A 14,781-nucleotide genomic window follows, 5' to 3' on the forward strand; every position below is an offset into this window, starting at 1 on the left:
CTAGGGCCAAACTCCATGTGGGTCATCTTATTTATGGCAGCTGATATTTTTCTTAGATCCCTCTCATCGAGAGGTGTAGGATTGATCTAAAGATCATCCGATTTTGATAAGTATTCATGGAGTTATGAATTTATTTGTGTTATAAGACAATTCGTCAAGGTCGGAAAGCAACTAAATAACACCCACCTGTGCTCAACGTTTTAGTATAAAAGGAGATGACTTGAGAGTCATTTCACACACACTCCTCTCTTGATTTCTCTCCACTCGCTTTGGGTTTTTAGTGGAAGAGAAATCTAGGAGAGGAAGCCCTAGACGTTGGATGAAAGGAGGTTGCGCTAGCCGTAGCAAAGAAGACAGGCCAGCGAAGCTATGGAAGCGATGACCTAAAGGAGCCCTTACCTTTGTCATGGAAGAAGTTTAACGCAACTATGGAGGAGGCCTTAACAAGCCCTAACCGCGGTCCTAGAGGGGAGATCTAACCCTAGACGCAGTGAAAGAAAGATCCCTGATTGCAGATACCTATAAGCTGCCCTAATGAAATCAAACCGCAGTCAGGGAAGAGATTTATTCACTGTCCCAAGGGTGATCCTAAGTTGTCTATAGGATGCCCTAACCATAGCAAAGAAGACAGGCCAGTGAAGCTATGGAAGCGATGACCTAAAGGAGCCCTTACCTTTGTCATGGAAGAATTTTAACGCAACTATGGAGGAGGCCTTAACAAGCCCTAGTCGCGGTCCTAGAGGGGAGATATAACCCTAGACGCAGTGAAAGAAAGAGCCCTGATTGCAGATACCTATACGTTGCCCTAATGAAATCAAACCGCAATTAGGGAAGAGATTTATTCATTGTCCCAAGGGTGATCCTAAGTTGTCTATAGGATGCCCTAACTGCAGTCAAACAGAAGGTCTTAGCCGCAACAATCATGGGTATTTTGGAGGACCGAATTGATGTAAGGGATACCAAGGTAGGGCAGACTGTTTTCAGGTTGCGTAGAGGTGTCTTGGGTGCAAGAAATGGAAGCGTATGACGTTGTATGGAGAGGCCTAAACACAGGTCCTATGTTGTTGTTCTAAAGATCCCTAGCCACAGTCAATAAGTATCTAGTCTCACCCTAACTGCTGGTCATGGAGCTGGACACAGTCCTTATGGGGTTGACTATGGGATAACATGGAGGATACAACAATGTGCTCTAACAAACATACTTGGAGCAGCATGCCAATAGGTAGAACTGTTGATGGCCTCACCTAAAGGCCGCCCACCAATGAAGCAAACAAAAAATCATCTAAACAACACAGTGATGCAGTTTAGGAATCTACAACAATGTTACAATGATGGGACAACAACAATACAATTGGGACAGCTGATATGGCATAGCACAATTGGGACAACAACTGTGATAGGACAACAACAATACAATTGGGACAACATCTATGGCATGGCACAATTGGGACAATAGCTGTGATATGACAGCAAGCAATACAATTGGGACAACAGCTGTGATGGGACAACAACAAAAGAAAATTAGGACAGCAGTACGATAAGCAAGGTACAACAAGCACATGGTGGCAAGCAGTGAGGTATAGTATGAGGCAGCATTGGTGAGTGCAGCAAGATGATAAGGTACATCAAGATGTTGTAGTACAGGAAGATGCAACATAAGGTGAAGCACTATGGTAATGAGGTCCAGCATACTGATGAAGGGTGCAGCACAGTGAGGTGGAGCGTGATGACGAGGTACAACACAATGCATGGCGATGGAGTCACCTGGGAGAATCGGTTGAAGCAGCATGTCTTCAAATAAGTTCAACTACCTCATGTATCATCTACTTAGAGATGATCTATGCTCTTACTTAGATAAGTCAAAGTGTTGACTTATGTTGTACATGTACTATCTCTCTCTCTCGCTCTTTCTGCTGAACTATTGAAGAACATATAACAAGAATTGATCAAGGAGTTCCCCACATTGGTGTTTGTCCCTGGCTAGTGCCACATCTTATGTCCTCTTGTCTTGGCTTGTCTTATGCGATCTATGTTTATGTTCTATCTACAATTTACTTTAATGCTAATGTGATTGCTAATCGGGAAAATATATTGAGCTAACTGTGAAAATTGAAATAAATTGCTCTAAGCATAGAAGACAAATCCCAAGCAAGAGTGAATGAGAAATCACCGAAGACAGTTGGGAAAGGACAAAAGGATCAATGGATTCCTCATCCCTCTTCTAATTCACCAAGGGTGAAGTCGAAGCAGAGAATATTATTAGAATGGCGCAACAGAAGCTTCTGATGGCCTACCTAAAGATCACTTCAATGGGAAGTTCAAATCTAAGGGTGGAAGGAAAAGAAAATGCCTTGGTTGTAATAATTCCGACCATTATGTGAAGGAGTGTCTGAATGGTAGGGACACATCACTTGATGATGATAACAATCATTCCATGGACATCTTCAATGATCGGAGGAATGAAAATTAATGCAAGTCATCAAGGAAACGACCAACTCTTCAAAGAAAGCAAGGAACCCCAGGTATGAAGAATCAAATGTTGTCTTTGGTAAGATAAAGCAACATTATCTTATATTGGTCCTCTCCCCCAGACTCTTTGGGAATCTGGCTTATTAATTTTAGTGCTTCAAGGCACTTCACCAGATAGAAGGGTGCTCTCTCTAATTTGGTAGAGATGGAAACAATTGTGGGATTATACTTGGAGTCGATGCCATCTATCCCAGAAAGGGTGTGGGGAATGTTACCCCTTAATTGAATGAGAGTAACTCGATTCATTTACAAGAATCTCTTTATGTACCTGATCTCGAGAAGAACCTGGTGTCCATTTCGGCAATGGAAGTCAAAATTTTCAGCGTGGCATTGATCGATGGAAAGGTACGTGTTTGAAAATGGAATTTTCAAATATGTTTTTGCTCATGGGTTTAGGGTTGGAAATTTGTATCAAGTTGCAGGAAGTCCTTTGGGGACCATGTCAGTTAACACATCTCATCTATAACACCGGAGGTCTACTTTATAGGGCCCTACCCGATGTGAGTTAGATGGTGACAGGTATGCCTGAATTCAAAAGGAGCTTGAAGGTACATGTTCGAGATGTACCGAAGGAAAATATTACAAGGGGACCATTCCCCTCTTGTAGCAGGTCCACAGGTTTGGAACAACTCAAGGGGTTTGAGATTCATGATCGGGAATCTCATGTATGCAGGTGGAAGAAAGCCCTCTATGGCTTGAAGAAAAACACCTCGGGCTTAATATGAGAGGATTGATAGTTGTCTGATGAAGCTGAGATTCACTAGGAGTGAAGCCGATCCAAACCATTGCTTGAAGGTTGTGGATGATAGACCTCTCATACCGGCACCTTATGAGGACGACCTATTTCTGACAGGTGCATACCCTCTCATTTGTAAAAGTAAGAGGGAGTTGGATTCCGGATTTAAAATGATGAACTGCAAGCCCGTGACTACCTCGATGGATCTTAACTTTCAGAAGTTATGTGGTAGGGATGTCGGACCTGTTTTGGGAAATGCCTCTAAGTTTCACAAACTCATACTAGCATTGATGTTCTTGGTGAACTCCCGTCTAGATATATGTTTTGGAGTTAGCATGTTGGACTCATATTTGGTTGAGCCTCATTGGATTGCTGCCAAGAATCACTTGAGATATCTTCAAGGCACAATCTCTCATGAATTGAGATACATTGTCGCAAATATGAAGTTGCATGATTATTCTGATGATGATTAGGCAGGCAGTGTGGAGGATCGCAAGAGCACTTTTGAGTCTTGGTTCTCTTTTGGTTTTGCTTCGATATCCTGGATGAGCAGGAAGCAGAAGTCGGTTACTATAAGCACCGTTGAGACTGAATACACAGCTACGAGTATGATCTCGTGTGAATATGCTTGGTTGTGGAAGCTCTTCAGTGAGTTGTTTATACACATGATGGATACCACCGTGATCTTCTGTGTCAACCAGGGGGGGATCTGATTGTTGAGAAATCTCATATTCTATGATTGCTCCAGCATATAGACATCAAATACTACCTTATTTTGGATATGGTACATCGATGAGCGAGAAGGCTCCATCACATTGAGACTGATGTACAGGTCGTAGACATTCTGTTGAAGCCCCGGGGAAAGGTCAAATTTGTGACTTTCCCGAACAACTTGGAGTCATTGAGAGACCCTCTTATGAGGGTCCTACATGATGCATGCATTGAGCTCTGGGAGCTCCGGGTGGCTTGGGGTACTTCTTGGAGCAACAAGCGACCATAGGGCAACTCACCCTCCCCTAATGGTGCACTGTGTACAAGGTGAATGGTTCAGCCTTCCCCTGTGATACCCCGTGGCGACTTATGGACAGGATGAGTGGTTCTCCTGTCAAAGCATCCTACCCATGCAGTCTGGGACTCATGGGAAGTACCTCTCATCTGACCAATGAGTAGGGAAATGGGGTTAGGGACCATAGTAGTACTATCGATGTGTGCATCGTTGTATCTACTGTACTCCCTATGCTAGGATGACCTCCATTGATCTAAGATCAATGGAATTGATCTGGGATGAGTATGAGTGGTTTGAGACACTCCCTTTTGATATTGATCTAGGATCAATTGGAACTGACTTTGGGTCAGTAAGAGTGACATAACTCACTCTCTTGGAACTGATCTAGGGTCAGTAAGAGTGGTATGACACACTTTCTTCATATGGAATTGAATTCGGGTCCGTAGAGAATGGTATGAGACATTCTCGAGCAATTCTTCTTCTTCATGGTTCAGCATAGTAGAACACAATAGAGCAGAGTAGAGCAGTGCAGGGCACTGATGGCAGAGATAGTACAGTTTGGCAGATGGATCAGCGGATGGAGTTCTCCCTAGTTGAGAGGGAGTGTTAAAATTGGAAACTAGGGACAAACTCCATGTGTGTCATCTTATTTATGGCAGATGATATTTTTCTTGGATCCCTCTCATCGAGAGGTGTAGGATTGATCTAAAGATCATCTGATTCCGATAAGTATTCATGGAGTTATGAATTTATTTGTGTTATAAGACAATTCGTCAAGGTCGTCCAGCAACTAAATAAAACCCACATGTGCTCAACGTTTTAGTATAAAAGGAGATGACTTGAGAGTCATTTCGCACACGCTCCTCTCTTGATTTCTCTCCACTCACTTTGGGTTTTTAGTGGAAGAGAAATCTAGGAGAGGAAGCCCTAGACGTTGGAGGAAAGGAGGTTGCCCTAGCCGTAGCAAAGAAGACAGACCAACGAAGCTACGGAAGGGATGACCTAAAGGAGCCCTTACCTTTGTCATGGAAGAATTTTAACGCAACCATGGAGGAGGCCTTTCTTATCCCTAGTTGCAATCCTAGAGAGGAGATCTAACCCTAGACGCAGTGAAAGAAAGAGCCCTAATTGTAGACACCTATACGCTGCCCTAATGAAATCAAACCGCAGTCAGGGAAGAGATTTATACACTGTCCCAAGGGTGATCCTAAGCTATCTATAGGATGCCCTAACCACAGTCAAACAGAAGGTCTTAGCCGCAACAACCATGGGTCTTTTGGAGGGCCAAATTGTTGTAAGGGAGGCCGAGGTAGGGAAGATTATTTTAGGGCTACATAGAGGTGTCTTGGGTGCAATTTGGAGGATAGAGACTATGATGTTATTTTTAGTAAAGGGAAAGCTTTTTTGAGACACATAGCCACCTATGGATGTTAGCTGGTCATGGATCTCCTTCAACCGATCGAGGAAGACATCTATCTTCTCTCACTTCTGCATCTGGTATGCCCTTGGGTGATTCTCCAAGGGCATATTCCTCTACACAGAAGTATGCTGGTACAATGTCTTCAAAGTGTCCCACATCTCCTTTGTCATTTCCTTCTAAGAAAAAATGTGGTACCACATGATCCTTGACCCCATCAAGGATGATTCACTTTGTCTTAGCCATTGTCTCATCATACATACCATTCACTACTAGGTCGACCGAGATAGCCATCGTTCTCAAGGTGAAACCTTTGATGCGATATTTTTTCTAGAACGGACAAGATCCTGGCCTTCTAGACTACAAAGTTGGACTCTATGTCTAGCGTGTCCTGATCTCTCATCTAATTCATGGCCATTTCACTGCTCTCCTTTCAACTCTTCCAAGTGTTTCTACTTCCCTCCTGGAAGTCCTCTGTTCGACTCTTGTCGAGTCTCTCTTCTTCCTGTTTGGAAGTTCTCAGTTTGACTCCTCCTGAGTCTCTTTACTTCTCATCTAGAATTTCTCCTTTGGACTCCCTCTAAGTCCCGATTTCCCTCCTGGAAATCCTTCTGCCAACGTCAAGTTTCCCCACTCCGATCATTTGTGTAACTATAACATTGATCTGGATTCCTACACTAGAAAACCGTCTCAGCAGCAACTCCCTCCTCCTTGGTCTTGCCCTTTTAGGTATTGTTCTGACCATAGTACCGCACTAGCTTCGCTCCACAAATTACCCACAGCCTCCTATGCCCCAATAAGTGAAGGATTAATCCACTTGACTCTGCGCAATCTCGACACCATCAAATCAACTCCCCTAGCCAACTGCGTTAACCCTCCTAGGCTCTGCGTGAGATTGATTCTGCCTCCCTTAGCCTCTGCGTTGCCTTTCTCTGGCCTAGAACAATGACAGAGTGCCTCTACACCACTCCTTTCTCTGTCGCCTTCTACAAGGATCAGCTCTGTCACTGGGGACCACTGAATCTGTTGCAAATGCTCTGCTTGGTTAATGCCTACAATTTTCTTATGATCTGCAACCACACTCTGATACCTTGTTGGAATTTCTAAGTTTAACCCGTTAGAAATTCTTCATGTACTATCTGGTTTATTGCTTCCTACGTTTTTAATTACTTAACAAGTTATTTACCATGTAAACACTGAAAATAAACACAAGTACAGTGTTAACATCTACAGATCATCAACTAAAAGAAAACAAGCACACAAGTGACACCGTTACTTTTGGACCAATGTCCCCAGAAAAACCCAATGTGGAAAAATCAGTGCAGCTATTCAGAGGGTTTTATTATTATACAGTTTTCATAATACAACTAAGGTGCCAGAAATGGCTCAACCAACATACAATTCCCTTAGCAGTAGTACCTCTCCTCGGAGATAGATATTTCGGTTGATTAATCACCAGATGAACAATCGTACAACAACAATTGCATCTTCCACTGCTCTGCATCACTCTGATAGGGACTGCATCACCCTACCCAGCTCACCAGCTCCCAGTCTGTCCCACGAAATCCTCCCAACGCTACCTTTTGGCCCTGTGTCATCTCTACTAACCTCTCTGACCTTTTGAAGCTTCTACGTCAGCCATTAGACCCTCTGAGTCACACACACTGGCCTCTCCTGGCTCTGTGCAGCTCGTAGCTACCTCTGCATAACACCCAACTGCGTCTGCATCAACCTCTCCAGGATCTACGTTGTCTCACTAGTACCAACTCTGCCTCTCTGTTATGTACTCACTGCCACTAGCTGTTGATCATTGATTCGATTTCTCTTAGCAAACCCCACTCTAGAAAATTGAACGACTCATCACTCTAGTGTGTTCTCCAACTGACTCTAAAGCCTCTTCCTATACTTTTATACCCCAAACAAGTACCCTATTTACTAAACCATTTGTTATATCGCTGCATCCAAGTATTTTGGTCAATTTGAAATTATTTTTTTAGAGTAGATTAATTAAACACTACAAATTTAAGTTTACCACAATGTGTTTTGATCAATTTGAAATTATTTTCTTATAATAGATTAATTAAACACTATGCAAATTTAAGTTTTTTATAAATGGTGAGAAAATCTATAATCTATTATAATTTATTTGTCAGTTGTGAAACTAGTTGTGAGGACACTCATCACTAGTTGTTGAATCATCACTCTTATTCAAGAAAAAACACACCACCTAGAATAACCAACTAGCTGTTCGTAAGGGGCAAACTTTCACTCCTACTCGAAGTCTCTAGGTCGATTCATCACTGTTATTCAAGGAAAATCACACCACCTAGAATAACCAACTAGTTGTTCCATATTCATTCTTTTGAATCCTTATGTTTTGAAGTTTGTCTTTTAGGGCCAATTTTCTATGGTCACTGTTATTTTCAAATAGCTTAGTTAGTGTCTCCCACACAGAAAATGGTGTAGCTTTTCCATGGAGATTTGAGATCACATGGTTTCTCACACCTTTCCAGAATAATTCTTAAAATTATTTTTCTTAAAATTATACTTGTGGAAAAACTTAATAATAAAGCTTTCCTTTTTAAAATTTTAACAATTTGGTAAACCAAAACTAAATTGAACTATTCCAGCTGTAGGTGCTTGTCCAGTTTTTTCCCTGTGGGTCTTGGGCCATTACATTTAAAGAAACAAGTTCAGTCAAACAAAAACACTTTTAAGACAACTATACAATTTAAATAATTTTTACTAAAACTTTTATCTTTAATTTTTTTCTTTGAATTTTTTTAGTCAAACTAAACAGTTTTAAGACAATTGTACACATTTAAATTAATTTTACCAGACTCTATTTTTAAATCATTTTTCTTAAAATTATAATTGCCTAAAAACTTAATAATAAAACTTTGCTTTTTAGAATTTTAACATTTTGATGAATCAAAACTAAATTGATGGCTTAAAAGTTAAATGTTTGTATTCTAAATTGGATTTTGTTCAGCGCCATGTAAAGCATAAATTATCTTTACCAAACTTTATTTTTAAATTAATTTTCTTAAAATTATAATTGCCGAAAAACTTAATAATAAAACTTTTTAAAATTTTAACATTTTGGTGAACCAAAACTCAATTGATGGCTTAAAAGTTAAACGTCCCAATTGTAAAGCTCGAGAACGTTCCACTCTCTTCCAATTTTTCCTCTCGAAGTTTCTATGTGCCTATATATCACGAGGGATGAGATCAGAACTGTCAATTGAATTTGCTTGATCGATGTCCGGCTTCTAGAGTTTTGGTGTTTGGAATCGATTTGCAAAGAATCTCACCCATCCACTGTGACTGCCTGTAATCCATTTTATTTCTTTTCAGAGGGTAAGTCTAATATACACTGTTATCCATTTTATTCTTTTCAGAAGGTAAATCTAATATACACGGTTTTGCCTTTTTGGTTAGTAGGGTTTAACATTTTTGGTTGCAGGGTTTAAGCTTCTGTAGAGTCTTTTAATGGCAGCTAGGGGGGTTTGAATAAATTTATGGCAATTTTTCGTCTGCAGAATCTTTTAAGGAGGGTTTGAATAATTTTATGGCGTTTTTTTTGGGGAAATTAGTTGAGTGTAACGTATTTTCTATGGAATTTGGTAATTCAGATTGAGATTTGAGCGATAAAGAGTTACCTGGATCGTGCTCTGGAAAAGCTGGAGAAGAGTTACATGGATCGTGGTCTGCACTTCCCGGAAAAGCTGGATATGCAGATGTTCAAGCTGCAGATGCTCAAAAGTCAAAAGTCAATGGAGAAGAGTCACATGGATCGTGGTCTGCACTTCCCGGAAAAGCTGGATATGCAGATGCTCCCTCTGTTATATGACAAGCTGCAGATGCTCAAAAGTAAGCTGCAGATGCTCAAAAGTCAATGCAGGCGGTTAGATGGGCATCACCATGAGGAGAACAAGGGCGTAGCGGTGGACATCGAAGAAACGCCCAAGGAGTATGTGTTCTGCGCTGACGTTCCGGGCCTTACCAAGTCCGACATTCAGGTAAATGGCGAAAATTAAATCCAGTGAGCAGGGTGGGTTTCTTGATTAGGGTTTCATTTTAGTGACAGGGAGGGTTTATTTTTTTGAAGGTGTATGTGGAAGAGGAGACGTTGCTGGTGATAGAATGCCAGGGAGTCAAGCGGAAGCGCGACGCGGTCGAGGATGAGGAGGGCTGTAAATATCTGCGAGTGGAAAGAAAGAGAAGCCCTAAGTTTGCCAGGAAATTCACGCTGCCTGGGGATGCCAATGTCGAGGGCATTTCTGCATCGTGTGTGGATGGGGTTTTGACTGTTACTGTGCCCAGGATTCCGCCTGCCATGGAGTTCAAAACAATTCAGATTTCCGTAAACTGACGATAGAGGAAGGCGTTTTGCTTAACCCTTTTTGTTTCTTTGTTCTTCAACTGTAACCAATTTTTGTTCAATGGAATGGAAGCTGGAGAAGTCTGGTTTTCCACTGGTGTCAGACGTGATTTCTTGTTTGAAATTGGAACAAAGAATTGATATCTGTCTGTGTGGGAAGTCTGGTTTTCCACTGGTGTCAGTCAGATGTAATTTATTTTTTGAATTTGGAACAAAGAATTGATCGCAATGAGGACTCTGTTTTGGGATGAGTAAATGAGTAAATTTGATCCCAATACAAATACATTATGATATGATTTTCTGTTTATTCACATGATTATGATTATGATTATGGATTATGTGATTTAGATGAGGGACATTATTGTGTAATGCTGGAAATCATTTATTTATTTTTTACTGTCAAAATTACATTGTTCTTTAAATTATACATATATTATAATATATGTTTTTTATTTTTATTTTTATTTTTGGACATTAGTTAGTATTGGTGGATGTGAATATATGAAATGTTTTCATATGTATTTTAAATTTTATATGCCATTTGTTATATATATATGTATGTATGTATTTTTATATTTTTGAAGTAAATAATTTTTATAATTTTGTGTAAGTTTGTGTCGTTTCGATTGGGATTTAGATTAGAATTTCCATGAAACTTTTGTAAGATATTAGGATGAAAATGGGTTGTCTCATTCTTATTTCAAACATTGGATAAATCATTCATGTAGCATTGCACATTAATGTTAGTGTGATCTCCATTTTATATTATATTAGGAGTTCCCTACATTTCTGTTGCAAAGTGACCAATGCTCAAGATTATTTTGTTAGATATTTGATGTAACATTATTTTGGTTTAGTACCACACACAAGGGAAGATGTGACAATTGCATTGGTTGTTTGGTTTCACTTATCATTACATCTTCCTATTATAGAGTGGGGTAGGAAGAATAATCTCAATGTTTGTAAGTAGTAGATTTCTTTTATGTTATGCTCTATTTGGCATTTTGGACTCATGCCTTATCTATAAAAACTCATGGGAATGATTAGTTAGATAATCATTCCCAATTTTTTTGGAACATAATGGGATTGAAGACGCTTTGTAGCATGTGAAGTTTTTGACCCATTCCATCATGAACAACAATGACTTTGATTCACCTTGCAAGTACATAATATAGATATTGCCTATTTCTCTTGCACCTTGCAAGAGAGTGCAACCCCTACATGGAGTTAGTGTTATCCATGGAAAATGCACAATTTATTTCAAATTTTCATTGCACATTTTTGTTGCTGACATAGTGCAAATCAGTGGGAGCCTAAGTGATAGTTATAAGTTGTAAGGAGACACCTAGAAGCTATCATACATTATTCTATCTTTCATAAGCATCATTATACTCATCATCCTTGGTAAGAATAGAGGTGTAAAGGGGTGATCTTGGCTTGATGGAGGCATTGTTCAAGATTTGTTTAAGATATTTGGAGGAGAGTTTCATTTTGAGGCCTTTAGGGTCAAGGGCACATAGTTTGAGGCTTTTGCTACATATTTGAAGATATCCTTGCATGAGGAGATGTCATGTAGCATTGTTGACATGGTCAAACCTTCAAATGAATAATAAATGCATTCTCTAATTTATTTATTTTTTCTTTTGAAGAATGCAAGTGGACTTGATACCTCATCCAAAACCCTTCTAATAATATTTTATGAAGGGTTGAATCATCTTAAATTAATGGAGGAAAAGGTGGATAATGATATTCTCGATCTTTATTAATAATATTTTGATGCAAATTAGTTGGAAGGGAAATCCATAAAAAGAGATCCATTCTCATTGTTAAAAGGCCTAGGTGGAAGATAAGAATTTATCTCCCAAGTACTTCATTGAATATCTTTTAGGAAATTTGGAAGAAGGGAATTGGTTCAAGTTTTGGTTTCCTCATCCTTTATTCATTTCATGGATTATTAGGGTTTTGCAAGAATTTCCATTAGTTTGTTGTTGAAATATTATCTATGTGATGTTTTGATAATGATAGTAGGAAATACATGACGTGTTTATTTGGATTGTTGGAATCCACAATGCTGAGGGTCAACAATAAACACCTTGAAGGTTGTAGGAAACTTTACTAAAATGAGAGTGGGGGTGAATCAATTTAGTACATTCATGGACATAAAATTTATGTTTACTTTTCCTTCAAATATTTATCTGAACTTATTAACTAATAAGAAGAGCATCATATGAACAAAAAATTTAACTTATAACCAATATTTAACATGTAAATCACAACATAAAAATCAACAAATAAAAGAAATCACATGTGGACACCATATATAAATGGAAACCCATAAAGGGAGAAAACCACGAATTTGTTGTTGTGATGGAAAATCAAACTCATACTTCCTCTATTACATCAACTTTTGGAGGTTCCAACCTCTCTGCTATTTTGAAAGCTATAACTTGTTGGGAAGCTCCTACTCCAACTTACATAATTTTTTTGCAGGCTAATGTTAGAGAATGTAACTAGTGTCAGTCTTCATAATGAGAGATATTAATTAATAAATTTATTTTTATTATTTTATCAAGCATGTTCTTCATTCTTTTGAAGTCAAAAGAATTCAAATTAATATATATTTGAGTCATGGCATTTGAGATTTGAAAATATGGATTTTTTTTTTGGGTCAATTATAGCTAGTCAAAAGGTTCAAGTCGTCCCTCTCTTAGTCAAGTCATCGTGTGTGGGTAATTAACACCTCATGATCAACTATTAATAGACACCTACTCGAGCTCTTTTAAGGAGAAGAAAATAATATTGAAATAGTTTGATCTATGTAGCAGATAAAAAGTAAGACAAGTCAAGTTTTCAAGAACAAGAAAAAAACAAAAATATGAGGAAGACCAAAGTTTTGTACTTTATGTTTCACAGGTGCGAGTTTCCTGTAATCCTTTGACAGGGCCGAGGAAATCTGAAGCATCTTGTAGTTTCGTTAAAGGCAAAAATCTGAGTTGACTTGAAGTTGGTAACAATATTGAGACTCTTGTAGCTAAAGTGAAGTTTGAGGAAGGTTGAATATATCTTGAGAAAATAGATTCAAGGAAGTTGACCATATTTTACTTTGACTTGAGAGGATGGCTGACGTGGAACTTTTAAGGGAGTATTTAGTCTTAGGTTGGATATCTATTTTTCATATGATTCTATAAGAAGTGGATTGTTCGGGTTTTCCCCAGTTGCAGAGTTTTGACCTGGCATGGAGACTATATCTTGTGTTCTTTGTGTTTTGTGATCTTAATTTTTTTTATAATTGCTTGATGAAGAAGTAAAAACAAAATAATAAAATGGCAACAAATATCACGACTAATTATTAAGTAAGGAGAATCAACATAAATCTATAAATACCTTGATTTTCCAACATGGTATTAGAGTTAAGGCCGGTAAAAGTAGGAATCTTGAATATCACCATTATTGGCATAGTTGATACCTCTACAACAATCTCCTTCACCAAATACTATGATAAGGCAGTTTTGTTTAAGTGTATTCTTGAAGATCAAAATTTTTGTTCTTCTACCATCAAGAAGGATGAAGAAAGGTTGAATTTGAAGGAGGATTACAAGATCAGAATTTTCGTGATACAAGAATTCTGAGAAAGATCAAAATCCTGAAGCGTGAAGGACAGTTAGAAGATATGTAAGGTATGGGATGTCACTAAAGTCATGCTACAATATATGAAAATACAATCATGTGAGGCTCTACTGTCTAAATACAAAGTTCTATGATCCAAGTTGTCGACTGCAAGGCGAAATACATCTTTCGTAATGACAAGAAGGCATGACTATATGATCCAAGTTCCCGTTCATCTGAGTTAAGACTCTGAGATATGACATAAAGCCATATCCTCTTAGACAATTATATATTTGAAAAAATGACAGCAATCTGAAGTCATACAAGCTATGAAGTTGTTTTATGATTCAAAGAGGGCATAAGTTGATAGTAGTACGAGTTACACCATTGATTTGTAACACCTCCTCCAAGATATGATGAAGATACAAATTTCTGGAGCAATTATTCGATTCAATCCAAAAGCAGTGACTTATATCCGAGCCTATGGCAAGACACTACACCTTATCTATACTACACCTATACAATGATATGAGTTAATATAAGATCTAAAGGTCTTTTAATGCAAGGTTTAAAGATCCAAGCTTTCTCCAAAAGCGAATTAATTCTCGAGAAGATGTAAAAAAAAGTCGAGATGTAGTCTATGCATAGGGTGAACTTGCAGGATTAGATGGGATGCTAAAAAAGGCTATGATCTTATCCATTCAAAGAGCAACGAAAATAAGGAAGACATCTCTTAATTATGCCACAAACATTTGAATCCTAGAAAATAAGAAAAGGAGACCTTGTTTGATGAATTTTTTTGTGATTGCTTGGGCAGATTCAAATAAAGGAGTAGGCTAAGTATTTAAATGAAGTTGTGGGTAAATTTGTGTGAATTTTTGGGAGGCATATTTCTCTAAAATCATACCACACTCTCTGTGATTTTTGGAGGGAGGGTCTAGCGTTGAACTTCATACTTGAAGAGGAAAGAAAGGCCTTATAGTGGGCTAAAAGCATCTGTAGAAGCCAGGGCATGATAAGGTCTTGTAGGAAGAGGAGGAATGCAACTTGAGGAGGGTTTTTGGGAAAAGGAAGATAGGGTTTAAGTAGACCGATAAAATCCC

The 14,781-nt window shown here is 38.7% G+C and overlaps 1 protein-coding gene across 1 annotated transcript; it reads left to right on the forward strand.

Annotated features, from left to right (window-relative positions):
- The first annotated feature begins 8,955 nt into the window (after nucleotides 1-8,955).
- On the forward strand, nucleotides 8,956-10,117 carry LOC149176004 (17.4 kDa class III heat shock protein-like). The gene is made up of 3 exons (XM_089422999.1): nucleotides 8,956-9,048; nucleotides 9,324-9,710; nucleotides 9,800-10,117. The coding sequence occupies exons 2-3, from the start codon at nucleotides 9,387-9,389 to the stop codon at nucleotides 10,061-10,063; spliced, it is 588 nt and encodes a 195-aa protein (XP_089279125.1). The 5' UTR covers nucleotides 8,956-9,048; nucleotides 9,324-9,386; the 3' UTR covers nucleotides 10,064-10,117.
- The last annotated feature ends 4,664 nt before the right edge of the window (nucleotides 10,118-14,781 follow it).

The sequence above is a fragment of the Pinus tabuliformis genome, chromosome 4_1 (assembly GCF_031772625.1).
Source record: "Pinus tabuliformis cultivar Carrire ecotype Pingquan chromosome 4_1, CPIR1, whole genome shotgun sequence".
In the NCBI taxonomy this organism is placed as follows: Eukaryota; Viridiplantae; Streptophyta; class Pinopsida; order Pinales; family Pinaceae; genus Pinus; species Pinus tabuliformis.

Bases quoted from the DNA above. Each gene is read 5' to 3' on its own strand.
- LOC149176004 (XM_089422999.1), top strand. From the start codon at position 9,387: ATGGATCGTGGTCTGCACTTCCCGGAAAAGCTGGATATGCAGATGTTC. The intron at 9,711-9,799 runs GTAAATGGCGAA...ATTTTTTTGAAG, and splicing joins TTACCAAGTCCGACATTCAG to GTGTATGTGGAAGAGGAGAC.